Raw genomic sequence first — 20,995 nt, forward strand, 5'->3', positions numbered from 1 at the left:
TCAATTGACCCTATGGATTTGAAAGTGAATATCAGTATGTAAACGTTTCCGATCAAAACCAAAAAGTTGCACTTATTTTTTATTATTTTTTTAGCGCAAACAGCAAACTTTCAGTGTACCCTCAGGCTTTGAACCGAGAATGCCCCCAGTCTTTTAAAAGTTATCAAAAAGGGGAATTGAAGCGGCGAAATTCAATTCAAAGGAGGTGATACCCAGAAAATCGATAGAAATGTGGTACTCGAAAAATTTGGGCGGTTCGGCAATTATCGAGATAAAGATTTCTGGCATACCAAGAGAACATTTCAGAGAAGCTCAAAGGGTGAACAAAAATGTTTTTTCATCTTTAATAAGTCCCATCAATTGTCGAATGGCAACTTATATTAGAATTCTGGGGATAAACTTTCAAATATAAAAAGAACATTTAAGCATTTTCTAGACATGAACTTTAATGAAGCCGCTTTTGAGTTTTTTTGAATTCCATCCTGTAATCTTCTTTGTGTCACAGCGTATACTTCATAAACAATGAAAGATTCAGATGGATTACGGTAGAAGCTCCATTCACAACAAAGACTTGGTAACTCCTCCCATTTTATCTATCTACCGTAACCAAACTGTCCTTGAAGCTCTTTCTAAGTGCACCTCAATTGCAAATTGCGTCATGCTTCATCTGCATTCCCTCATTCAAGTAGTACCAGTAGGTCGTTGTGTTACCTCTTCCCGCCCAACTGTCTGCACTTTTTTGCCCTTTGTCTACCTCAATGAGTCATAGGCATTTTGCACAGGAGAACTCATTGTCACTTGGCACGATGCCAGTAGTTTCGAATCATTTCGAAATTGGCGCACAATGTCCTCATTCTCCCGCCTTACCGTCCCCTCATCATGACCATGTGTGCCCTTTAAACATTGGTGACGTCACAAGACATGTGCGTGGGGGTGCCAGGAGGGTTAAAAAGTACAATTAATAGGTGTGTCTTGGGTGGGAAGAAAGAATCAAAAGATATGTGCAAACGGGAAGACAAGTGTGGAAAAAGGGACCTGCTTTCATTGAAGAGACGGATTGTTTTACAATCACCTTTTAAATGACACTGTAGTTTAAAATGATTCATCCTGAAGCTGGGCCTGTGTGGTTTGATTTACCTGAGTAATCAGGTTCTAAAAGAAATTTAGCTGCATAGGATCACTTGAACTGGGAAAAGCCTCTCAGAAATCAGTTATGGAGCTTCCAAGATCGAAAAATCAACCTCTGCATTCACCTGATTTGAATTTCGAGCGGAAACGAGTTTTATGGATTCTCGGCCGTGTACTCCTCTCGAGCATCATTTAATTGGATTTTGGGCGATTTTTCATATCATCCTCTCAAATTCGACTACAAATTATACACCACATTTCTTCGGTTCGCCTGAAGGAATGTAGGTAGGCATTTTTACATGCTAGTTCTATTTTTAAGAATAAGCCGTCATCTTTCACGAAGGAAGGATCGATTTTCGGACTTTTCAAAAATTTTTGATGTCTGAAAACGGTGCGTCGAGTCAGAGGATAATCCCGAATAGTACTCTGCAACATTATGCAAAGTCTTATGATTACTCTAATAGGATTTTAGATTATAAAGGCAAACGATCAGATTAGAAAAGGGAACAATGAACATCAAGAATTTGTGGAGTGTGGACACCAATAAATATACAAACCATTTTATTGCTACTTGAAATGGAAACTTACATACTTTAGCTAATTGAATAGCACTTTAAATAAATGAGTGCACATAAAGAAAGCTATGATGGTTACAAGTTCAATACAAAGGGACTGCGAATAAATAAATATTTAAATGAATAAGAAAAAAAAATTGAAAAAAAGAGGTTGGAGATCCATTGATTATCACAATATTGCGGCGAGAATTCAATGGGTTATGCAATAATTAGAATTAAATAAATTAATTTGAATAAATTTCTTAGCTTTTAGAGTTCTATGTTCAACTGAAGAGTTAACGGTACAAGTTTAGAGCAAGACCTTCCATCATATTAAGAAGTGTCGGGACGCGGTAATCGGCTTCACACTGACGAGCAGATTCAATTAATTCGAGAAGATGTTTGATACCGACTCCATGGAATCTGGAACATTCTTATTTTAGGAGAATTTTGCTGGAATGAGATTTATGAAAAAATAATCAACTAATACCGGCTAAAAAAGAGTTAATGGCTTGTAAGAGGATAATGGAATTAAGGAATTGGAACCAAAAGGAATGATAATTCAGAAACAAGTCTTGCAGATGATGATTTGATAACATTTTGGGCGATATCAGGGTTCAATTCGAGAAAAAACTTTTTTTCCAAAAGAAAAAAGGAAAAAATAGATTCGCCAAAATTTTGTATTCAAATTTTAAAATTTTTTGAGTGTTTCAATTCAAAAAAATTTTTCGAGAAAAACGATTTTCTGAAAAAAAAAATTATTGAAGAAAATTAATTTTGTGAACGATTTTTTTAATATTAAAAAATAAGATGTATATAACACAACTGATCATTTAATATCAAGAATTATCTAATTTAAAAGCATAAATTAGTAATGTTTTCAGAATTATGATTATTTCTTTATCAGAAGTTTACTTTTTAATAATAAAATTGAGCTTCACACTGTTTGAAATAATATTTTTTTATAAAATAAAAATCGAACATTCTTACCCTTCTCCTCTACATATTGATGCAAGTTTTTGTTCAATCATAGGAAGTTGATCATCGGAATAAATGTTACTCTCCTGAATCACATTCATCATTTGTCCTGCTGTAGTGAGTTTAGGAATATCAATAACATCTCCAAATACATCCATAAGTCCCATGTCTCTTAAGAACATACGATCCGATGAGGTTGCGATGACGAACAGACGGTGACCCTAGAAATATCGATTGTTCTAAAATATTTGTTTCGATACACTAACGGCCGGTGGAGGAGCATTGAGAAGTACGAGAAGAGCTTGAATTACCAGATTGGAGTATCGTGGGCCGACCGGATGGTAGTCTGAATAATTTTATATAAAGATTTATGCATTAATCTAAAAACCAACCGATCAATCTTTCCAAATTATCGATTAGAAGAACACTGAGCTTTGATCGTTTCGCATCTTCAAAAGCTTTCTTCAACGCCATACACTTCGCAGATTCTGAGAATCCAACAGTATCTTCTGGTGATATAACTTTGACGAATGGGAAGTCCGAGCTCTTTGCCATTTGAGCAGCCAATGAAGTTTTTCCGGTTTTTGCGGCACCTGAAAGTTAGAAGTATATAAGTTAACCGCCATTTTTCAAAAAAAATAATACCCGCAAGCACAACAGTTCGGAATCCACTGTTTTCAGGATTTTTTACAGTGGCAGCGAGAAGGCTTCCTTCATCAAGAATTTTCGTTACTTCTGGTCCCCAAACGATCATTCCACGGCTCAAGAAACGATTCAGCGATTCATCAGAACGTCCGAATGCCTAGAAATTGGGGATTAAGAATATAAATAGAAAAATGATTTTTTACCGGTTTGATATCATTCTCAAGGGCGTAATCAAAATCGCCAGAATTAATAGCAAGTTTCTCAATTGCATCTGGATCAGCTTGAGCTTTACCTCCAGCCTTCACTAGCCTGTTCATTGCACTGGATTGGGCAGCTCTGACGAGACCTTCCAATTCGGCACCGGAAAAGTTCTTGGTCCTTTTTGAAATATCCTCCAAATCCACGTTGGGGTCCATTTTATTGTATTCTCTCATGCGTGCAGTGTGAATTTTAAGAATTTGAAGTCGTCCAGTCTCATCAGGAAGTGAAACTTCCATTTGGACTTCCAATCTTCCTGGACGAAGAAGAGCTTCATCAATCATATCACGTCTATTGGTCATTCCGATTACAAGAATATTATTCAATTGTTCTACTCCATCCATTTTTGAGAGCAATTGATTCACAACAGTGTCATGGACTGATGAGCTTCCAGCCTGGAAATTATAAAGGAGTATAATCGCCATATTGCTAGCAATTATAAAATTCGATACTTACCATAGATCCTCTTTGTTTGCAAATTGCATCAATTTCGTCGAAAATGATAATATGAAGTCCTGAATTTGCTCCACACCGTCTCCATTCTTCTTCGGCATCAGCGAACAATTTTCTCACGTTTGACTCTGATTCTCCAACGTATTTATCCAAAATCTGTGGTCCGTTTACAATTTTTGGCTCTCTCGCGTTCAACATCTTTCCAATTTGTCTCGCCATCAATGTTTTTCCGGTTCCAGGTGGTCCGAACAAAAGAATACCTCTGACGTGCTTCATTCCGAGTTGCTCAATAAACTCTGGTGGGAATACACGAGACGCGAAGGCACGGCGGAAAATATGAGAAAACTCAGTGTCAAGACCTCCAATTCCCATTTGTTGAAAGTCCCAGTCAGGGTTGATGATTGAGCGGTAAGCGGATTTTCTGAAAAATGAATGTTTTTTTATTAATAGACTCTAATTCTTAATACTAACCCTTTACTCTTTCCAATCAAATTAAGCATAGATCCTTCCTCTTTATCAAATACAATAACTGAATTTGGTAAAAGTTCTCCTGCTTCAATTTGCTTTGGTTTGGTGGCACTACTGTCCGTATTGGATGCACCACTTGCCGCAGCTGCAGCTTTTCCAATATCAAATCCTTCGATTGATTTGACAACAAGTGATAGAGTGTGAGTCTTGTTCTTCTCTTTATCTTCAAATCGGAAAGCCATTTGCATACCTCTGAAAATAAATTAAAAATAGAATATTCACGGTTTTAGAAACTCACTTTGAAAAAGCTTGTCCTCCAAACTGAATCGAGAATTCTCTGGCCATCAAATCGGCGTTGAGTGGTTCAGATGTGACACTACAAAATTATCATTTATTTACTTTTTTTAACGGAAAAACCCTACTTCTTTTTGGCATTGAAATCAGCTGTCAAAATCATTGAACCAACATATTCAGATTGTTGAAAAGTGAACGGTGTCACTCGAACTTCTTGATCCAACGATAAAGCTGCCCATTTACGATGTGGAACACCGAATGCGATTTCTCCAGGCTTGATTGAGCCATCATTTCGAATCGAAAAAATATAGTGGTGAGCAGGGCCGGGATTTACGCGGACATGCCTGAAATTAAAACAATTTTACACGAAAACCAGCGAATGAAAATTATGTATTTAAATACTAAATACAATGATAACAAAACCTACTTGATCTGCTTATCATCAAAATCAGAGCGATTAACGTAGGCATAATTAGCCAACGTGTGTTCTTCTGATGGTGCTTTCCGAACACGGAACATTTTTTCGTTGGACGTCTGATAACTGGGGGGCAGACGTGGTGATGGTGCTCTCACTTCGCGTGGTGGAGCTACTGGAATGCGGTCTGAATTATTATAATATACATTTTGAAAATTGTTTGAAAAGGATTAAAAAGGGTAAGGGAAAGCTTTGATCAAACAAATAGGTAAATGTGTGAATGAAACAAAAAAGTTAGTGATACTTTTAGCGAGAAACGTTAACTGTTGCAATCATATTAGTAAAATAACCTCGATTAATTTTTCGTACCCGAAAAAAATGATATGAACCAGGGGCGTCGCCAAAAAAAATTTCGATTTTTCCATAATACAAGCCGCAGAAATGTCTTTTTTTTTTGGAGAATTGAGGCATCGCATTAGCTTTCGACTTTTTTGGTTTTCCGAAATATAGAAAAACAAAAAAATTAAGTTTTTTAGAAAAGGCCTGAAAAGAACCCATAGATGAATAAGACCAGATAATGTTCGAACTCGTTCTTAGATAAGTTTAACCGTTAATTGTCTCAAGAGATTCCAAAAAGTTCACCCAGGAACTGCGGAAGGAAGTCTCAGTGTCCATTCTATCCTATAATTTAACGCTACACCATAAAGTGGACGGAGCTGATTGGAAAGCACAAACATGGTAGGAGGAAAATTGAATTCGAATACATGGACACGTCCACCCTCAACGAGACACACACAAATGCACACAAAATTATTCGGAAAACGGAGAAAAATTGAGTGGAAGTCGCGCCGTTTGTGGCGGCTCCGATTTCTTGGCGAAAAGCATGCATTTGGAGGTTTTTGAGCCATTTTTCTAAAGGAAAGGACCGAAACGTAATTTTTAGATTAATGGGCATGAAACATGAAAGGAAATTTATTTTAGAATTTTTAGTTTTTTTCTCATGAAGCTCTAGACAAAAAATAATGTAACTCTATTAGAAAACGCATGCGCGCTGGGACATATAATCTGATAACAGACAAAACGAAGGAAAAATCGGGCAGACACAATTTTCATTTTTAGGATACCGAAAGTGAGAAAGAGTCAGATTTCAGGGGTTTGATTACACTGAATTTAATAATTAAATTTTCAAAGTATTAAGGTTTGAATTGTTTCGGATAAAACTGAAGAAACAGCTTATCCTGTCATTATTTCAGTAATTCATGACTTTCCTTGGTTTATGGAAATGTTCTCCAGAATAACGTGGGAATAATGGCATCAAAACAGAAAACAAAAAGCGGAGGACCGAAAAGAGGCCGAAAGAAGTAAATGGAGAGAAAACGGAAATGAGAAGCAAAAAAATACGAAGAGATGGGGAAGATGCTAACAAAAACTGCAGAACGAGAGGAGCAGTGCGTTGAAAACAAGAAAAATACGAAGAAGAAGAAGACGTTGTTTCGGCACTCGGAGGCTTTTTCCTGCGCAAATCGATGTAGGACTTTGGGCATGAAAAGACACGAAGAGTTGGAGAAGAGGACAGACGGATGGGGGAGATACGTGAAAAAAGAGCCGGAAAATGGGAGGGGAGGAAGTGAAAAGGGTGGACTTTTTGATGATGGAGAAAGAAGCAAACTAAGAAATGATGAGCAACTTTTGGTATTTCTCAAATATTCATGCAAGTAAACATTAAAATAATATGGAGTGGCTAGAACTGGAAAAAAATTAAGTCATGTCAAACCGTCATGAATAAAATTTTAACGAATTTAAAAATGTTAAATGTTCAAATAAAACCCTGATTTTAAGAAAATTCCAGTTCAAGTTCATCCATATTACTTATTAGTAAACGTTAGTTAAAAGTTTGAAAGCACAGTTCCCAATAAAACAAAACGAAACCGTGATTTGTCTCCAGTAGTGAGTCGTTTGCTGATTTCCGAAACCACGACATTGTAGAATATTCCTGAAAATTAACAATTTTGAAAGAGAATAAATACAGTCCTGATCTTCAATAAATAAAGAATTAAAAGAGAAACGATCAAACGAATAATGAGCATTGAAACACAATTATTTACCACGATTTTCCTAAAACAGCAACATGTGCTTAAACACGGGACTGGACTCATGAGAAAATGTCTGACTGAAAACTCGTCCAAGGACACGTTGCATATGAATTTCGCAACTAATAAATTGTAACTGGACAAATAATATGAACTTTAAAAAAAAAATAAAAAGAATTTATTATTTAGCAGCTGATGTGGTTTTACAAAAAATATTTTGACGAAATCAATATTTAAGCATCAGAAACTTTATATTTTTCGCATTTGTGATAAAAACAGCAGATTAGAAATATTAAATTGCAAATAAAATCTTAAAAACTCATGAAAATCCGGGAAACGTGTATTATGAGACCACTTCAATTTTTGAATTGTGTGAGTCGGGCGAAACAGAATTATGAAAAGTAGTTAAAATCCTTTAACACTATGTTTTAGAATATTTATAACAATTTAGCTGCTATTCTTTCTCACTTAAAATGTGAGCGAAGTTTTCGTTTTCGGCATTGAACGCATTTCTTTCAAACTTTATTCACAGATTCCGTGACGTGTCAGTAGAGCAAATGCGCTCCATGGAACTATCGACTTTTCGAATGCGACGCGTTCCGCGCTCAACGATTCGGCTCATTTTTTGCTGCGTTCTCGCTTATTATTTCGTTCCGCAATTGTAAATGTATCACTGAAATGTACAATTCGCTTAGTTTCTGTCAATTTCAATAGAAAAATAGTGTTATTCTCACAATGCAACAGCCCTTTTTGTTTCAAAACATTGAAAGCAATGTCAGTTTATGGGAAATTCAGTTAATCAATAATTATAGCATATTGAGAGGAGCATTATATCTCAGTCATAAGCCATTTTGTTCTTGACGTTTTATAATTTTCATTCCTTTTTAGTCTAGGATTTTTAGAATTAGAGGGCCTAAAATTATTTGCTTTTCTCTTCTGAATGTGTTTTTTGTTCTCAATGCTACACGAAGTCTTTCAACTAGCTATTTAGTTGCTTCTATTGCTTAAAAGAACAACTGAATAGTATGTTTATTTCCTACTCTCGGCATATTTCCTCTATATTGTAATGTATTTTGTGTCTACTTAAGAACGTGGAGTTTGTCATTATTCCCAATGCGGCATACTCTGTGATCTTACTGCTTCCCTCTTATTTCTCGTGTAATTTCATTGTCCGGTTCGAAATGTTTTTTTGTGCCGGGTAATGTCACGACTTTCAATAGTGTGAATCTTTTCTCGAAAACTTCATACGATTGCTAGTCATCATTTTTTCTGCAGGTAATTTATTTGACTACGAAATGGATCAAAATCCTAACTACAACTTCGGTTATGGACAGGCCTATGGCTCTGGCACTGATCACACCAGCGATTCCGTACGTTAACTCTAAACTTTTGTGGGTACTCGATTAGAGTTGGAGTGAAATCCAATACAAATTAAAACTCAAGTAGGATTCACTCCAGCTTTAAAGCAATTAAAAATATTGGAAGAACCCCAAATAGTTTGGCGTTGTCGTATGCATCGACAATTAATACATTTGTTGACGTTTACAGTGTCAATAAGTTCATCTGCCTAATACAAATGAACTTTTTCTCACTTTGCAATAATTAAGTTTTGTTATAGATGCATTTCTGGATGATTATTATAAATTAAAATTTATATCATCCAGGGTTGGATCCTCTCGGTGATATTTTCAAAAATTAGCTTAAAATTGTTTATTTCTGTATCTTAAATCGTATCAAATTAGCAAAACCTAAGGTTTGAGATCCTTCAGCTAAAAAACAATATCAAAAACTTTCTAATACAAAAAATCACTAAGCTGAATTATCTCAAAAGCTTAGAAAATTTTGCTTAATTAATTTTTCAATTTTCCAGACCAATAATTACAACTGGGCAAGTCAATGGAGCCAACCAGAGTCCGCTGCCTCGCTGGCTACCCACACGGTATGATAAAAACTAACAATTTCGGAAGAAAATACAATTATTTTTTTTCAGTTCCCACAATATGTCAGCCAACAACAGCAGCAGCAGCAACAACAGGCTCAACAACAAGCTCAGAATACTTATGCAGCCATGAACCCAATTTCAACATTCATGCAACAACAACAGAGAGCACAAACCTTCCCACAGAAGGTATATTTATTTTTAATTTAAAGAACAGCTCCAGTTGAAACTAATAGTTTATTTTTAATTGAAAGAACAGAAGCGTTTTCTAAAAATTATCACAATTTGGAATTTCTAATGTGAGAAACTGATACAGAAATACGGACAACAAGGCGGTGCTCCAAAACCATCTGCAATTCGTAACAACAATTTCGGTGCGTTTGGCGGAGGGCACGCTTTGAGTCAGGAGTGGGTGCAACCAATGTCGCAAAACCAAATGGGTGGCCCACAGGGAAATCGTTTTTTTAACAATCAAAAAGGCGGTCCATTCAACCAAAACAAACCAAATTGGAGGGTGGGAAATTATTTTTATTTTATATTGCAATAACGTTTTTATTTCAGCAAAATAAGCCCAAGGGTCCAGCTGCTCCCAAAAAGTTTGATTCGACTGGGAAAAGCCCAGCGATGTTGCTTCATGAGCTGTTCAAGGATGTTTCTGAAGAGTAAGTTATTGAATTTATTAGAAAGGCAATCAAATTATTGAACTTTTTCAGGTACACTGAGGTTGAGGGCGTTCCGAAAAAGTATTGCTGCACATTGAAAGTAAACGGACGCACTTTTCAAATGGAATCAGTCAACAAGAAAGCAGCGAAACAAAAATGTTCGGAACTTGTTGTTCGCGATCTTCGTCCGGATGTTCATGTAACACCATTTGAAGAAGGTGTAGCAGCAAAAGCAGCGGCTCCAGTGAAAAAGGAAATCGATGCCGCTTCTGGAAATGGGCAGAACAACAAGAGAAATGTACGTTCGAACTACAATTGGTTTTAATAAGTTTTATATTAGTTGCTTCAGGCTGATGCTATTTCAAATCAACCGACACCGAAAAAGGTCTCCGCTGTTAAGAAAGCAAAGGTAAAATTCAAATTTTCAAAAGCTGTACTTATAAATTCTCAAGCTCCAGTTGACACCTGTTGAATCTGCGCTTTCGTTGCTAGATCTAATGCAAAAAATAATTGCTGAGTCTGCCGAGAAGTATTCACCAGTTTTCGAAGCTTCGGAGGTTCCAAAAGATCCAGAGATTCCCGAAGTCGAAGTCAAAAAAGAAGAAGTGGATACAAATGGAGAAAACGTTGCCAATGAAAAGAAGAGTGGTTGGCGCAAAAATGAGACCATGCATAATGTCACTTTGAAATTCGTGGAGCAAAATAAACAATATACAAAGATGGGACCAAGTCGTGGAGTTTTGAAAGATATGGTCATTCGTGAAGCTCTTCGTGACTTGTTCAACGTGTCACATGCCGACATCACCACTGTTGCCCGTAGACATGCAAGTAATCGTCTTGGACACGATACGACAATCCTTCAATGTCTCAATACCATTTGCTCAATTTTAAATTGCACTCTTACTATTGAATGTGAGCCAGCAGAAGACAGACCACTTGGTATCGGAAGAGCATATTTCATGGCAAAATGCACAATTATTGATCACAATGGTATTTTTACTAGAATCTCAGATTTAGAACAGTTTTTCAATTTTTTCAGAGAATGATTTGAAATTTGAAGTCAAGTCCTCATCACTCGCTTCCAAAGCAATGGCCAAAGACTGGGTCGCGCAAGAAACACTAAAAAACTATTTTGCAATAGATCCATCTTCCTGTGTGAAAACAGATGCTGTCAGCAGTCAGGGACCGTGTGCTCTTCTCCACGCGATGCTCAACAAGCAGACGAAACAGAAGTGCAAGATTGCCTATGAATTCAAGGACAATGTACCTCCAGTTGCTGGACAGGCTACAACGACATTCTAGTAAGTGAAGTACAATTTCAGAATCCTTTTTTGAAAATATTTTATGAGGCTGTTTTAATTGAAAATTTTCAGTTGTGAATGCGTAATCGATGAAACCGATCGGTACATTGGCGTTGGTCGTTCGAAAAAACTGGCTAAAAGTGAAGCGGCAATGCAAGCTCTGAAGAAGCTTTTCAAAATTGACTATGATCCAGCCGGCAACTATCCACTTGCATTGACAAGTCGTGCTATGACCGAGTCAAAGGTTTCTCCATTATGCAGACATATCGCAGAATTTTGTAAGAGAGAATACCACCAGATGACTGAATACTATCAAATACCTCCCAGCAATTTGTTTGCTGCGTAAGTTTTCAAACATTATTTTCAAAAGAAATTTATTCAACTTTCAGTTTCCTATTGGTCAATGCTCAAGAAGAGAAGCGTGTTCTTGCAATGGGTTCATCTATACAATATATAGTCGAACCAGATACTCTCAGTGGAGCCAATGGAACATCTCTACTTCATTTGGATGCTATTATTCTTGCCCGCAGAGCAATGTTGAAGGCATTTATCCATGAACTTAGCACCGTTGATTCAGAATGTTCAATTTTCGAGAAAAAGGAAGAGGGAAAAGCTGCCTTAAAGCCGAATCTCCGGCTTGTTCTCTATTCCAACTACTCGCCACCATGCATTCATGCAGTCGATGATGCTGCAACTAAGAAGTTGTCATATGTAACGTGAGTTTAATAGAATTTTAGTTTCTGCAAAAACTATTTCACCATTTTCAGGCCAACAAATCTGACATGTGTACCAGACGATGTGCTTACCTACGAACAAATTAAGGAAACGAAGTCCCTTCGAGTTCATTGCACTGCGGATAAACTATTCAAATGGAACACTTTGGGAATTCAAGGCGCTCTCCTCTCCAATGTTCTTCATCCAATTTTCATTGATAACATCTTCTTCGGCTCAGAAGCTCCAGTCTCTGATGAATCACTCAGTTATGCTTTGCAAGGACGCCTTGGACCAAACGAAAATGAACGAGAGATCATTGTGGAGAGTATGCCTGTGCAAATGAGAATGCATATGGGCATATCTCATCTCTGGCACCGTGGAGTGGATTCTGTTGAAACTCTGGATTACAATACTGGACGCACTTCAAAGGGATCCCCATCGCGAGTTTGTAAAGCTGAAATCTTTGAGGCGTATCGTAAATTGAACGGAGTCGACCAGGCCGTTGTGAATTATGCGAAGGCGAAAGAGATGGCGTCTGAATACCAGTATGAGAAGAAAGTGTTCTATGAAAAGGTTGGTGTTTTATTTTCTTCTTTTCTTCGTCTTCTTCTTCATAATATTAATTTTCAGCTCGAGGCTGCGGGACTCGGAAAATGGCAAACAAAACCAGCTGAGCTTGTTGACTCCTTCACTCTTGCTGCTTTCGATTAATTACTCAATAATTCATAATTTAATTACCACCATTTCTTCGATCTTCGTTTTCTCTCTGCACCTTCTTTTTAACTATCTTTGAAGTGTATGATCTTCAAGCCATTGCCGCTTTAATGCGGTATTCTTTTGTTGTTTAATTTTTTAAATTTTTCTGACGCCAAAATAATTTATAAAGTATTGGTTAAAGCAAGTTTACAGTCTCATGTGAGAATGGTGGAGTTTGCATTTATTCAAATCCAAAACCAATTTGTGAATGTTCGAAAGTCTTTCGCGGTGAAAAATGTGAAAAGAAGCAGATATCTGTGTCTCTTTCCTCACATTATAAAGGACACTTTTTGGATTTTTCGAATGACATTTTGACAGTTGATATTCTAGAATTTAGTTGAGAATAAATTGGTAGAGGTTAGCAAATCGGAAGCTTGGAAAACAATTAAGAACCTATTTGGAAATGTTTCTGATACTCCGTTTGCAAATCATCCAAATAATATGGAAACATTCCCAATGACTGGTTATGTTAATCTTCATAATGTTGATATCATTTAAATTTGATTTCTATAAAAAATTTGAAGTAAATAAATATTTTCACAGCTTCATTGTGATTCATTGTGACAATTTTTAATGTACACAACAACTGAACCATTTCTTTATCAAAATTTTGTACCATTTTAATAATTTTTCCAGCTCTAAGAATTGAAATTTGCCCTGAACATTAAAAATGTAAACCTGCTGTAACATTTTAAAAGTTGTTATTTTTCTATTAAAAGTTCCTGCATTTTCTAAATTAACATCGAAGTTGTGTATTTCTCAAAAGAAGCTCATCGCGTTTTCCTGGCAACCTCTTTTGCTTTTTCAATAATACGTCTTCCCACAGGCAGATTTGCAGACAACAGTGGTCAACTACTCAAAGGAGAGCGACACCAATCTATATAGTCTCCCCAGAGAGAGAGAGAGAGGAGAGGGAGGAGAGAGAGAGATCTTCCCAGAAACCTGGTTGTGTATGTGATTCTATATCGATCGCTATGTGCACACCGAAAACGCCGCGTTTGCAGGCAGCTAGATCGACACAGATGTTTTCGGTCATTCATTTTTTTTGCTTACCCCCCTTCTTGTGAGTGCGATCCACTCAAATATAAAGGGTTCCTGGCGAGGGCCATCTGATTAGGGTGCTTGCACTAGGCCAATTTAGGGATTCGTGTTCTGTGGATCAGTTAAGGAAAACAACCCTAGGTCTTTTAGCTGGTTTTGCTACAGCTTTCTTTTTTTGTCCTGAGTTGATTAGTTTGAAGAAGATTTCCGATCTAAATTTTAACTTGAGCTAAGCTAATTAATTTTTTTTTCAAAAAAAAGAAGAGTTGTAACTCTTCTCATCTTTCAAAGTTTTTTAAAGTGCTCTTCTTGTGATTTTTCAAATTCCCATTCCCTTCTCCCGTTATCCTTCTCCCTTCTCCCTTCCCTTTTACCCTCTCCCCTTCCCTTTGCAAAGTCGATGGATGGATGGATCGACGATGGATGGATCGACGATGGATGGATCGACGATGGATTTTGACAACTGTAATTGGAACAGTAATCTCGATCGAAGGATTTCTCTCTCCTTCTTTTTTCCCATTCCCAATTTCCAATTCTCACATAGATAGAGCACTCTTAGTCTTTTAGTCTGAAACTTCTAAGGACAGAAGTTTCTTAGAAATAGTTCTTATAGTATTTAAAAAATCAGTCTTTTCTAAACAGAAGTTAGTTAATTTATCTAAACTTCTAAATTTTGTTATTTATATTAAACTTCTACACACAGAAGTTAACTTCTACAAACAGAAGTTCAAATATTACACCTTTTAGACAACTGTCTAAAACGGTAGATCGGAATTGAGGCTTAAGCTTTTCTTATACCGTACTCAGAGGTAGTGAATAAAGGCTAATTGACCAATAGGGAATGCTAGTACTTCTGATCCTAGATGAACAATGTAGAACCGATGTTGTGTCTTATCGGGTGGTTTTTGCTATATGGTTCACTATTGAGTGATATTGTGCAGTCCTAACGGTATAGGACAGCACTTGAAGAAGCAACTCCTATTCAAAACTATCGCCACCAACTGCATCAACAACAAGCAACAACAGCACGACGTAGACGGAAAGGAAGAGGACGACGACGAGGAGGTACGTAAGATTTTATTTCTAAATTTTCAAAATTTTTGATTCAAAAATTCGAACTTTAGTTTACAAAAATCAAAGATCCCAAAAAGTGGAATCATTATTTTTTGCCGAAACCGAATTTTTCTTTTTCAATCCTGAAATAAAATTTCTGAAAATTCAGGATTTTTTTACGAAATAAAAGCTCTCACGAGTTCCAAATAGTTTCGGGGGGAATCATTCGGTCGGGGAATTCCGGATTGGCCCCGCCCACAGAACTGTACCTTGCAAAACGGTTTCAAAAATGAAACATGGATTTTCAAGGCACAGTTCTGTGGGCGGGGCCAATCCGGAATATCCCGACCGAATGACCCCCCCCCCCTCCTCCGGCATTTTTTCTTCGCAGGAGTCTTCTTCCCAGGAGGCCAAAGAGGTCTTCTGATGGGGCGAAATTTTTCAGCAGCAAAATTTTTCCGCCACGAAATTTTTCAGCAGCAAAATTTTTCGGCGGCGAAATTTTTCAGCAGCAACATTTTTCCGCGTCGAAATTTTTCCGCAGCAAAATTTTTCCGCCACGAATTTTTGCCGCGTCGAAATTTTTCCGCGGCGAAATTTTTCAGCAGCAACATTTTTTCGCGGCGAAATTTTTCCGCAGCAAAATTTTTCCGCGTCGAAATTTTTCCGCAGCAAAATTTTTCCGCGTCGAAATTTTTCCGCAGCAAAATTTTTCCGCCACGAAATTTTTCAGCAGCAAAATTTTTCGGCGTCGAAATTTTTCAGCAGCAAAATTTTTCCGCGTCGAAATTTTCCAGCAGCAAAATTTTTCCGCCACGAAATTTTTCCGCAGCAAAATTTTTCCGCGTCGAAATTTTTCAGCAGCAAAATTTTTCCGCGACGAAATTTTTCAGCAGCAAAATTTTTCCGCGGCGAAATTTTTCCGCGACGAATTTTTCCGCAGCAATTTTTTCAGCAGCAAAATTTTTCCGCGTCGAAATTTTTCCGCGGCGAAATTTTTCAGCAGCAAAATTTTTCCGCGGCGAAATTTTTCCGCAGCAAAATTTTTCCGCGTCGAAATTTTTCAGCAGCAAAATTTTTCCGCGACGAAATTTTTCAGCAGCAAAATTTTTCCGTGTCGAAATTTTTCCGCGGCGAAATTTTTCAGCAGCCTGCGGAAAAATCAAACCGGCGGAAAACTCAAACCGGCGAGAAAAAATCGAACCGGCGAGAAAAAATGGAACCGGTGGAAAAAATCAAACCGGCGGAAAAATCAAACCGGCGGAAAAATCGAACCGGCGAGAAAAAATCAAACCGGCGAGAAAAAATTAAAACCGGCGGAAAAATCAAACCGGCGGAAAATTCAAACCGGCGGAAAAATCAAACCGGAGAAAAAATCAAAGCGGAGAAAACCGGCGGAAAAATCGAACCGGCGAGAAAAAATTAATTCGGCGGAATATCTGAAAACCCTGTTGTTAAGAGCAGTCTCTTTTTTTCCACATGGTAAGTTCGAATTGAAAGATTGAAAACAAAAGTGAATTTTAATGATGTTTATTGAAATACGGTGAAATTAAGAATTAGAAGATATAATTAAAGTGTAGAATCCCGCTTTTCCATTCCGTTCCTTGCGATCTCGTTGATTAGCATCTGTAAAAAATCAGTTTAGCTCAAGCATCGTTCGAATTTTTTCTTACCGTTTTCCGATCTTTCGGATTTCCATCGTTGTTTCGTCCCGATCCTTTCATACATTCCGATCCTCCCGATCCATCCATCCCGATCCATCCCGATCCATCCCGATCCACCTCGATCCATCCCGATCCACCTCGATCCACCTCGATCCATCCCGATCCATCCCGATCCATCCTTCGTCGTCGTCGTCGTCGTCGTCGTCGTCCATCCGCCATCTTGATCCATCCTGTCCGCTGATCCCGATTGTTCCATTCGAGTCCATCGTTCCATCTCAATCCATTGTGGTTCGAGATCTTGTGAGTGTGATCTCGATCCAATTCAACTCCAGACCATCGCCACCGGTTTCTTCCTTCCGTCGTCGTTCGTTCCATTATGAAATCTGTAAAAAACCACATTTTTGTAAAGCAGGAAATAAATAATTCTTTGAAATAATCTGGACTTTTTGAAATGCTGATTCAAGTTTTTTGTTGAATCTTTATTGCTCGAATTTTGACTGAGTTTTGATTTTTATGTTGATTTTTGAGTTTCGCAAAAATATTATTCTATAAATTTCGGAATTATTCGTTTTGAGAAGGAAATTCATCACACGGGGTCGCCTATTCGAAAAGTTTGCTCCTGGGAAGTAGAAGAGCACGCGGTCAGCTCTCCCCCTCTCCATCAGAAGACCTCTTTGGCCTCCTGGGAAGAAGACTCCTGGGAAGAAAAAATGCCGGAGGAGGGGGGGGGGTCATTCGGTCGGGATATTCCGGATTGGCCCCGCCCACAGAACTGTGCCTTGAAAATCCATGTTTCATTTTTGAAACCGTTTTGCAAGGTACAGTTCTGTGGGCGGGGCCAATCCGGAATTCCCCGACCGAATGATTCCCCCCGAAACTATTTGGAACTCGTGAGAGCTTTTATTTCGAAAAAAATCCTGAATTTTCAGAAATTTTATTTCAGGATTGAAAAAGAAAAATTCGGTTTCGGCAAAAAATAATGATTCCACTTTTTGGGATCTTTGATTTTTGTAAACTAAAGTTCGAATTTTTGAATCAAAAATTTTGAAAATTTAGAAATAAAATCTTACGTACCTCCTCGTCGTCGTCCTCTTCCTTTCCGTCTACGTCGTGCTGTTGTTGCTTGTTGTTGATGCAGTTGGTGGCGATAGTTTTGAATAGGAGTTGCTTCTTCAAGTGATGTCCTATACCGTTAGGACTGCACAATATCACTCAATAGTGAACCATATAGCAAAAACCACCCGATAAGACACAACATCGGTTCTACATTGTTCATCTAGGATCAGAAGTACTAGCATTCCCTATTGGTCAATTAGCCTTTATTCACTACCTCTGAGTACGGTATAAGAAAAGCTTAAGCCTCAATTCCGATCTACCGTTTTAGACAGTTGTCTAAAAGGTGTAATATTTGAACTTCTGTTTGTAGAAGTTAACTTCTGTGTGTAGAAGTTTAATATAAATAACAAAATTTAGAAGTTTAGATAAATTAACTAACTTCTGTTTAGAAAAGACTGATTTTTTAAATACTATAAGAACTATTTCTAAGAAACTTCTGTCCTTAGAAGTTTCAGACTAAAAGACTAAGAGTGCTCTATCTATGTGAGAATTGGAAATTGGGAATGGGAAAAAAGAAGGAGAGAGAAATCCTTCGATCGAGATTACTGTTCCAATTACAGTTGTCAAAATCCATCGTCGATCCATCCATCGTCGATCCATCCATCGTCGATCCATCCATCCATCGACTTTGCAAAGGGAAGGGGAGAGGGTAAAAGGGAAGGGAGAAGGGAGAAGGATAACGGGAGAAGGGAATGGGAATTTGAAAAATCACAAGAAGAGCACTTTAAAAAACTTTGAAAGATGAGAAGAGTTACAACTCTTCTTTTTTTTGAAAAAAAAATTAATTAGCTTAGCTCAAGTTAAAATTTAGATCGGAAATCTTCTTCAAACTAATCAACTCAGGACAAAAAAAGAAAGCTGTAGCAAAACCAGCTAAAAGACCTAGGGTTGTTTTCCTTAACTGATCCACAGAACACGAATCCCTAAATTGGCCTAGTGCAAGCACCCTAATCAGATGGCCCTCGCCAGGAACCCTTTATATTTGAGTGGATCGCACTCACAAGAAGGGGGGTAAGCAAAAAAAATGAATGACCGAAAACATCTGTGTCGATCTAGCTGCCTGCAAACGCGGCGTTTTCGGTGTGCACATAGCGATCGATATAGAATCACATACACAACCAGGTTTCTGGGAAGATCTCTCTCTCTCCTCCCTCTCCTCTCTCTCTCTCTCTGGGGAGACTATATAGATTGGTGTCGCTCTCCTTTGAGTAGTTGACCACTGTTGTCTGCAAATCTGCCTGTGGGAAGACGTATTATTGAAAAAGCAAAAGAGGTTGCCAGGAAAACGCGATGAGCTTCTTTTGAGAAATACACAACTTCGATGTTAATTTAGAAAATGCAGGAACTTTTAATAGAAAAATAACAACTTTTAAAATGTTACAGCAGGTTTACATTTTTAATGTTCAGGGCAAATTTCAATTCTTAGAGCTGGAAAAATTATTAAAATGGTACAAAATTTTGATAAAGAAATGGTTCAGTTGTTGTGTACATTAAAAATTGTCACAATGAATCACAATGAAGCTGTGAAAATATTTATTTACTTCAAATTTTTTATAGAAATCAAATTTAAATGATATCAACATTATGAAGATTAACATAACCAGTCATTGGGAATGTTTCCATATTATTTGGATGATTTGCAAACGGAGTATCAGAAACATTTCCAAATAGGTTCTTAATTGTTTTCCAAGCTTCCGATTTGCTAACCTCTACCAATTTATTCTCAACTAAATTCTAGAATATCAACTGTCAAAATGTCATTCGAAAAATCCAAAAAGTGTCCTTTATAATGTGAGGAAAGAGACACAGATATCTGCTTCTTTTCACATTTTTCACCGCGAAAGACTTTCGAACATTCACAAATTGGTTTTGGATTTGAATAAATGCAAACTCCACCATTCTCACATGAGACTGTAAACTTGCTTTAACCAATACTTTATAAATTATTTTGGCGTCAGAAAAATTTAAAAAATTAAACAACAAAAGAATACCGCATTAAAGCGGCAATGGCTTGAAGATCATACACTTCAAAGATAGTTAAAAAGAAGGTGCAGAGAGAAAACGAAGATCGAAGAAATGGTGGTAATTAAATTATGAATTATTGAGTAATTAATCGAAAGCAGCAAGAGTGAAGGAGTCAACAAGCTCAGCTGGTTTTGTTTGCCATTTTCCGAGTCCCGCAGCCTCGAGCTGAAAATTAATATTATGAAGAAGAAGACGAAGAAAAGAAGAAAATAAAACACCAACCTTTTCATAGAACACTTTCTTCTCATACTGGTATTCAGACGCCATCTCTTTCGCCTTCGCATAATTCACAACGGCCTGGTCGACTCCGTTCAATTTACGATACGCCTCAAAGATTTCAGCTTTACAAACTCGCGATGGGGATCCCTTTGAAGTGCGTCCAGTATTGTAATCCAGAGTTTCAACAGAATCCACTCCACGGTGCCAGAGATGAGATATGCCCATATGCATTCTCATTTGCACAGGCATACTCTCCACAATGATCTCTCGTTCATTTTCGTTTGGTCCAAGGCGTCCTTGCAAAGCATAACTGAGTGATTCATCAGAGACTGGAGCTTCTGAGCCGAAGAAGATGTTATCAATGAAAATTGGATGAAGAACATTGGAGAGGAGAGCGCCTTGAATTCCCAAAGTGTTCCATTTGAATAGTTTATCCGCAGTGCAATGAACTCGAAGGGACTTCGTTTCCTTAATTTGTTCGTAGGTAAGCACATCGTCTGGTACACATGTCAGATTTGTTGGCCTGAAAATGGTGAAATAGTTTTTGCAGAAACTAAAATTCTATTAAACTCACGTTACATATGACAACTTCTTAGTTGCAGCATCATCGACTGCATGAATGCATGGTGGCGAGTAGTTGGAATAGAGAACAAGCCGGAGATTCGGCTTTAAGGCAGCTTTTCCCTCTTCCTTTTTCTCGAAAATTGAACATTCTGAATCAACGGTGCTAAGTTCATGGATAAATGCCTTCAACATTGCTCTGCGGGCAAGAATAATAGCATCCAAATGAAGTAGAGATGTTCCATTGGCTCCACTGAGAGTATCTGGTTCGACTATATATTGTATAGATGAACCCATTGCAAGAACACGCTTCTCTTCTTGAGCATTGACCAATAGGAAACTGAAAGTTGAATAAATTTCTTTTGAAAATAATGTTTGAAAACTTACGCAGCAAACAAATTGCTGGGAGGTATTTGATAGTATTCAGTCATCTGGTGGCACGTTGAATTTCTTTGAAACTCTCTTTATAATTATTTATTTTTCAGAAAACCAATAGTTGTACACTGCTCCGCTGTTGTCGGTCAAACGGGCACACTTGCTCTCCTTTTGATGGTTTGTCTATTATGTGGATTCAAACGCTTAAAATTTGGTTTTCAGGATTATGATCAAGCACTTGCAACGTGCCCAAAAAAGCTTAGGAATGAGATTTCGATTTGATTGA

The 20,995-nt window shown here is 37.5% G+C and overlaps 4 protein-coding genes and 2 pseudogenes across 11 annotated transcripts; 3 read left to right on the top strand and 3 right to left on the bottom strand.

The window, feature by feature from the left end:
- Window positions 1-1,672: 1,672 nt before the first annotated feature.
- nsf-1 (Vesicle-fusing ATPase) lies at window positions 1,673-7,372 on the bottom strand (the record flags this gene model as incomplete). Of its 2 annotated transcripts, NM_001083134.4 has the most annotated exons (13): window positions 1,673-2,105; window positions 2,673-2,881; window positions 2,927-3,006; window positions 3,053-3,253; window positions 3,306-3,462; window positions 3,509-3,958; window positions 4,020-4,437; window positions 4,488-4,736; window positions 4,783-4,860; window positions 4,907-5,122; window positions 5,206-5,380; window positions 7,123-7,186; window positions 7,299-7,372. In NM_001083134.4, 13 exons carry the CDS (start codon window positions 7,347-7,349, stop codon window positions 1,979-1,981), a joined length of 2,475 nt encoding a protein of 824 aa, NP_001076603.1. The 2 variants fall into 2 exon arrangements, with proteins under 2 accessions (NP_001076603.1, NP_001076604.1); NM_001083135.5 differs by lacking the exons at window positions 7,123-7,186; window positions 7,299-7,372 and having other exon boundaries at window positions 1,979-2,105; window positions 5,206-5,297.
- Window positions 7,373-8,556: 1,184 nt separating this feature from the next.
- adr-1 (A-to-I RNA editing regulator adr-1) lies at window positions 8,557-12,796 on the top strand (the record flags this gene model as incomplete). 5 transcript variants are annotated; one of them, NM_059752.7, is made up of 13 exons in its annotated part: window positions 8,559-8,653; window positions 9,154-9,222; window positions 9,274-9,411; window positions 9,539-9,736; window positions 9,784-9,884; window positions 9,936-10,182; window positions 10,225-10,293; window positions 10,337-10,874; window positions 10,924-11,185; window positions 11,258-11,527; window positions 11,575-11,901; window positions 11,953-12,472; window positions 12,530-12,796. In NM_059752.7, the coding sequence occupies 13 exons, from the start codon at window positions 8,579-8,581 to the stop codon at window positions 12,608-12,610; spliced, it is 2,895 nt and encodes a 964-aa protein (NP_492153.2). The 5 variants fall into 5 exon arrangements, with proteins under 5 accessions (NP_492154.2, NP_871801.1, NP_492153.2 ...); NM_182001.6 differs by lacking the exon at window positions 9,539-9,736 and having other exon boundaries at window positions 8,558-8,653; window positions 10,234-10,293; window positions 10,343-10,874; window positions 12,530-12,793; NM_059753.8 differs by lacking the exon at window positions 9,539-9,736 and having other exon boundaries at window positions 8,557-8,653; window positions 10,234-10,293; window positions 10,343-10,874; window positions 11,953-12,610.
- Window positions 12,797-12,810: 14 nt separating this feature from the next.
- Window positions 12,811-13,152, top strand: H15N14.3 (annotated as a pseudogene). The gene has a single exon. A coding segment is annotated over exon 1 (342 nt).
- Window positions 13,153-14,559: 1,407 nt separating this feature from the next.
- H15N14.4 lies at window positions 14,560-20,939 on the top strand (annotated as a pseudogene). Its single transcript has 4 exons — window positions 14,560-14,594; window positions 14,638-14,761; window positions 20,820-20,886; window positions 20,932-20,939. Coding segments are annotated over exons 1-4 (234 nt in total).
- Window positions 16,319-16,788, bottom strand: smrn-1 (Nipped-B-like protein B; the record flags this gene model as incomplete). Its single annotated transcript, NM_001380750.1, has 2 exons — window positions 16,319-16,375; window positions 16,423-16,788. The coding sequence occupies 2 exons, from the start codon at window positions 16,786-16,788 to the stop codon at window positions 16,319-16,321; spliced, it is 423 nt and encodes a 140-aa protein (NP_001366976.1).
- On the bottom strand, window positions 19,453-20,918 carry D2005.1 (A to I editase domain-containing protein). The gene is made up of 4 exons (NM_001392608.1): window positions 20,722-20,918; window positions 20,348-20,674; window positions 19,777-20,296; window positions 19,453-19,719 (listed from the first exon to the last, which is right to left on the bottom strand). The coding sequence occupies exons 1-4, from the start codon at window positions 20,763-20,765 to the stop codon at window positions 19,639-19,641; spliced, it is 972 nt and encodes a 323-aa protein (NP_001379175.1). The 5' UTR covers window positions 20,766-20,918; the 3' UTR covers window positions 19,453-19,638.
- Window positions 20,940-20,995: the final 56 nt, after the last annotated feature.

The sequence above is a fragment of the Caenorhabditis elegans genome, chromosome I (genome assembly GCF_000002985.6).
Source record: "Caenorhabditis elegans chromosome I".
Classification (NCBI taxonomy): Eukaryota; Metazoa; Nematoda; class Chromadorea; order Rhabditida; family Rhabditidae; genus Caenorhabditis; species Caenorhabditis elegans.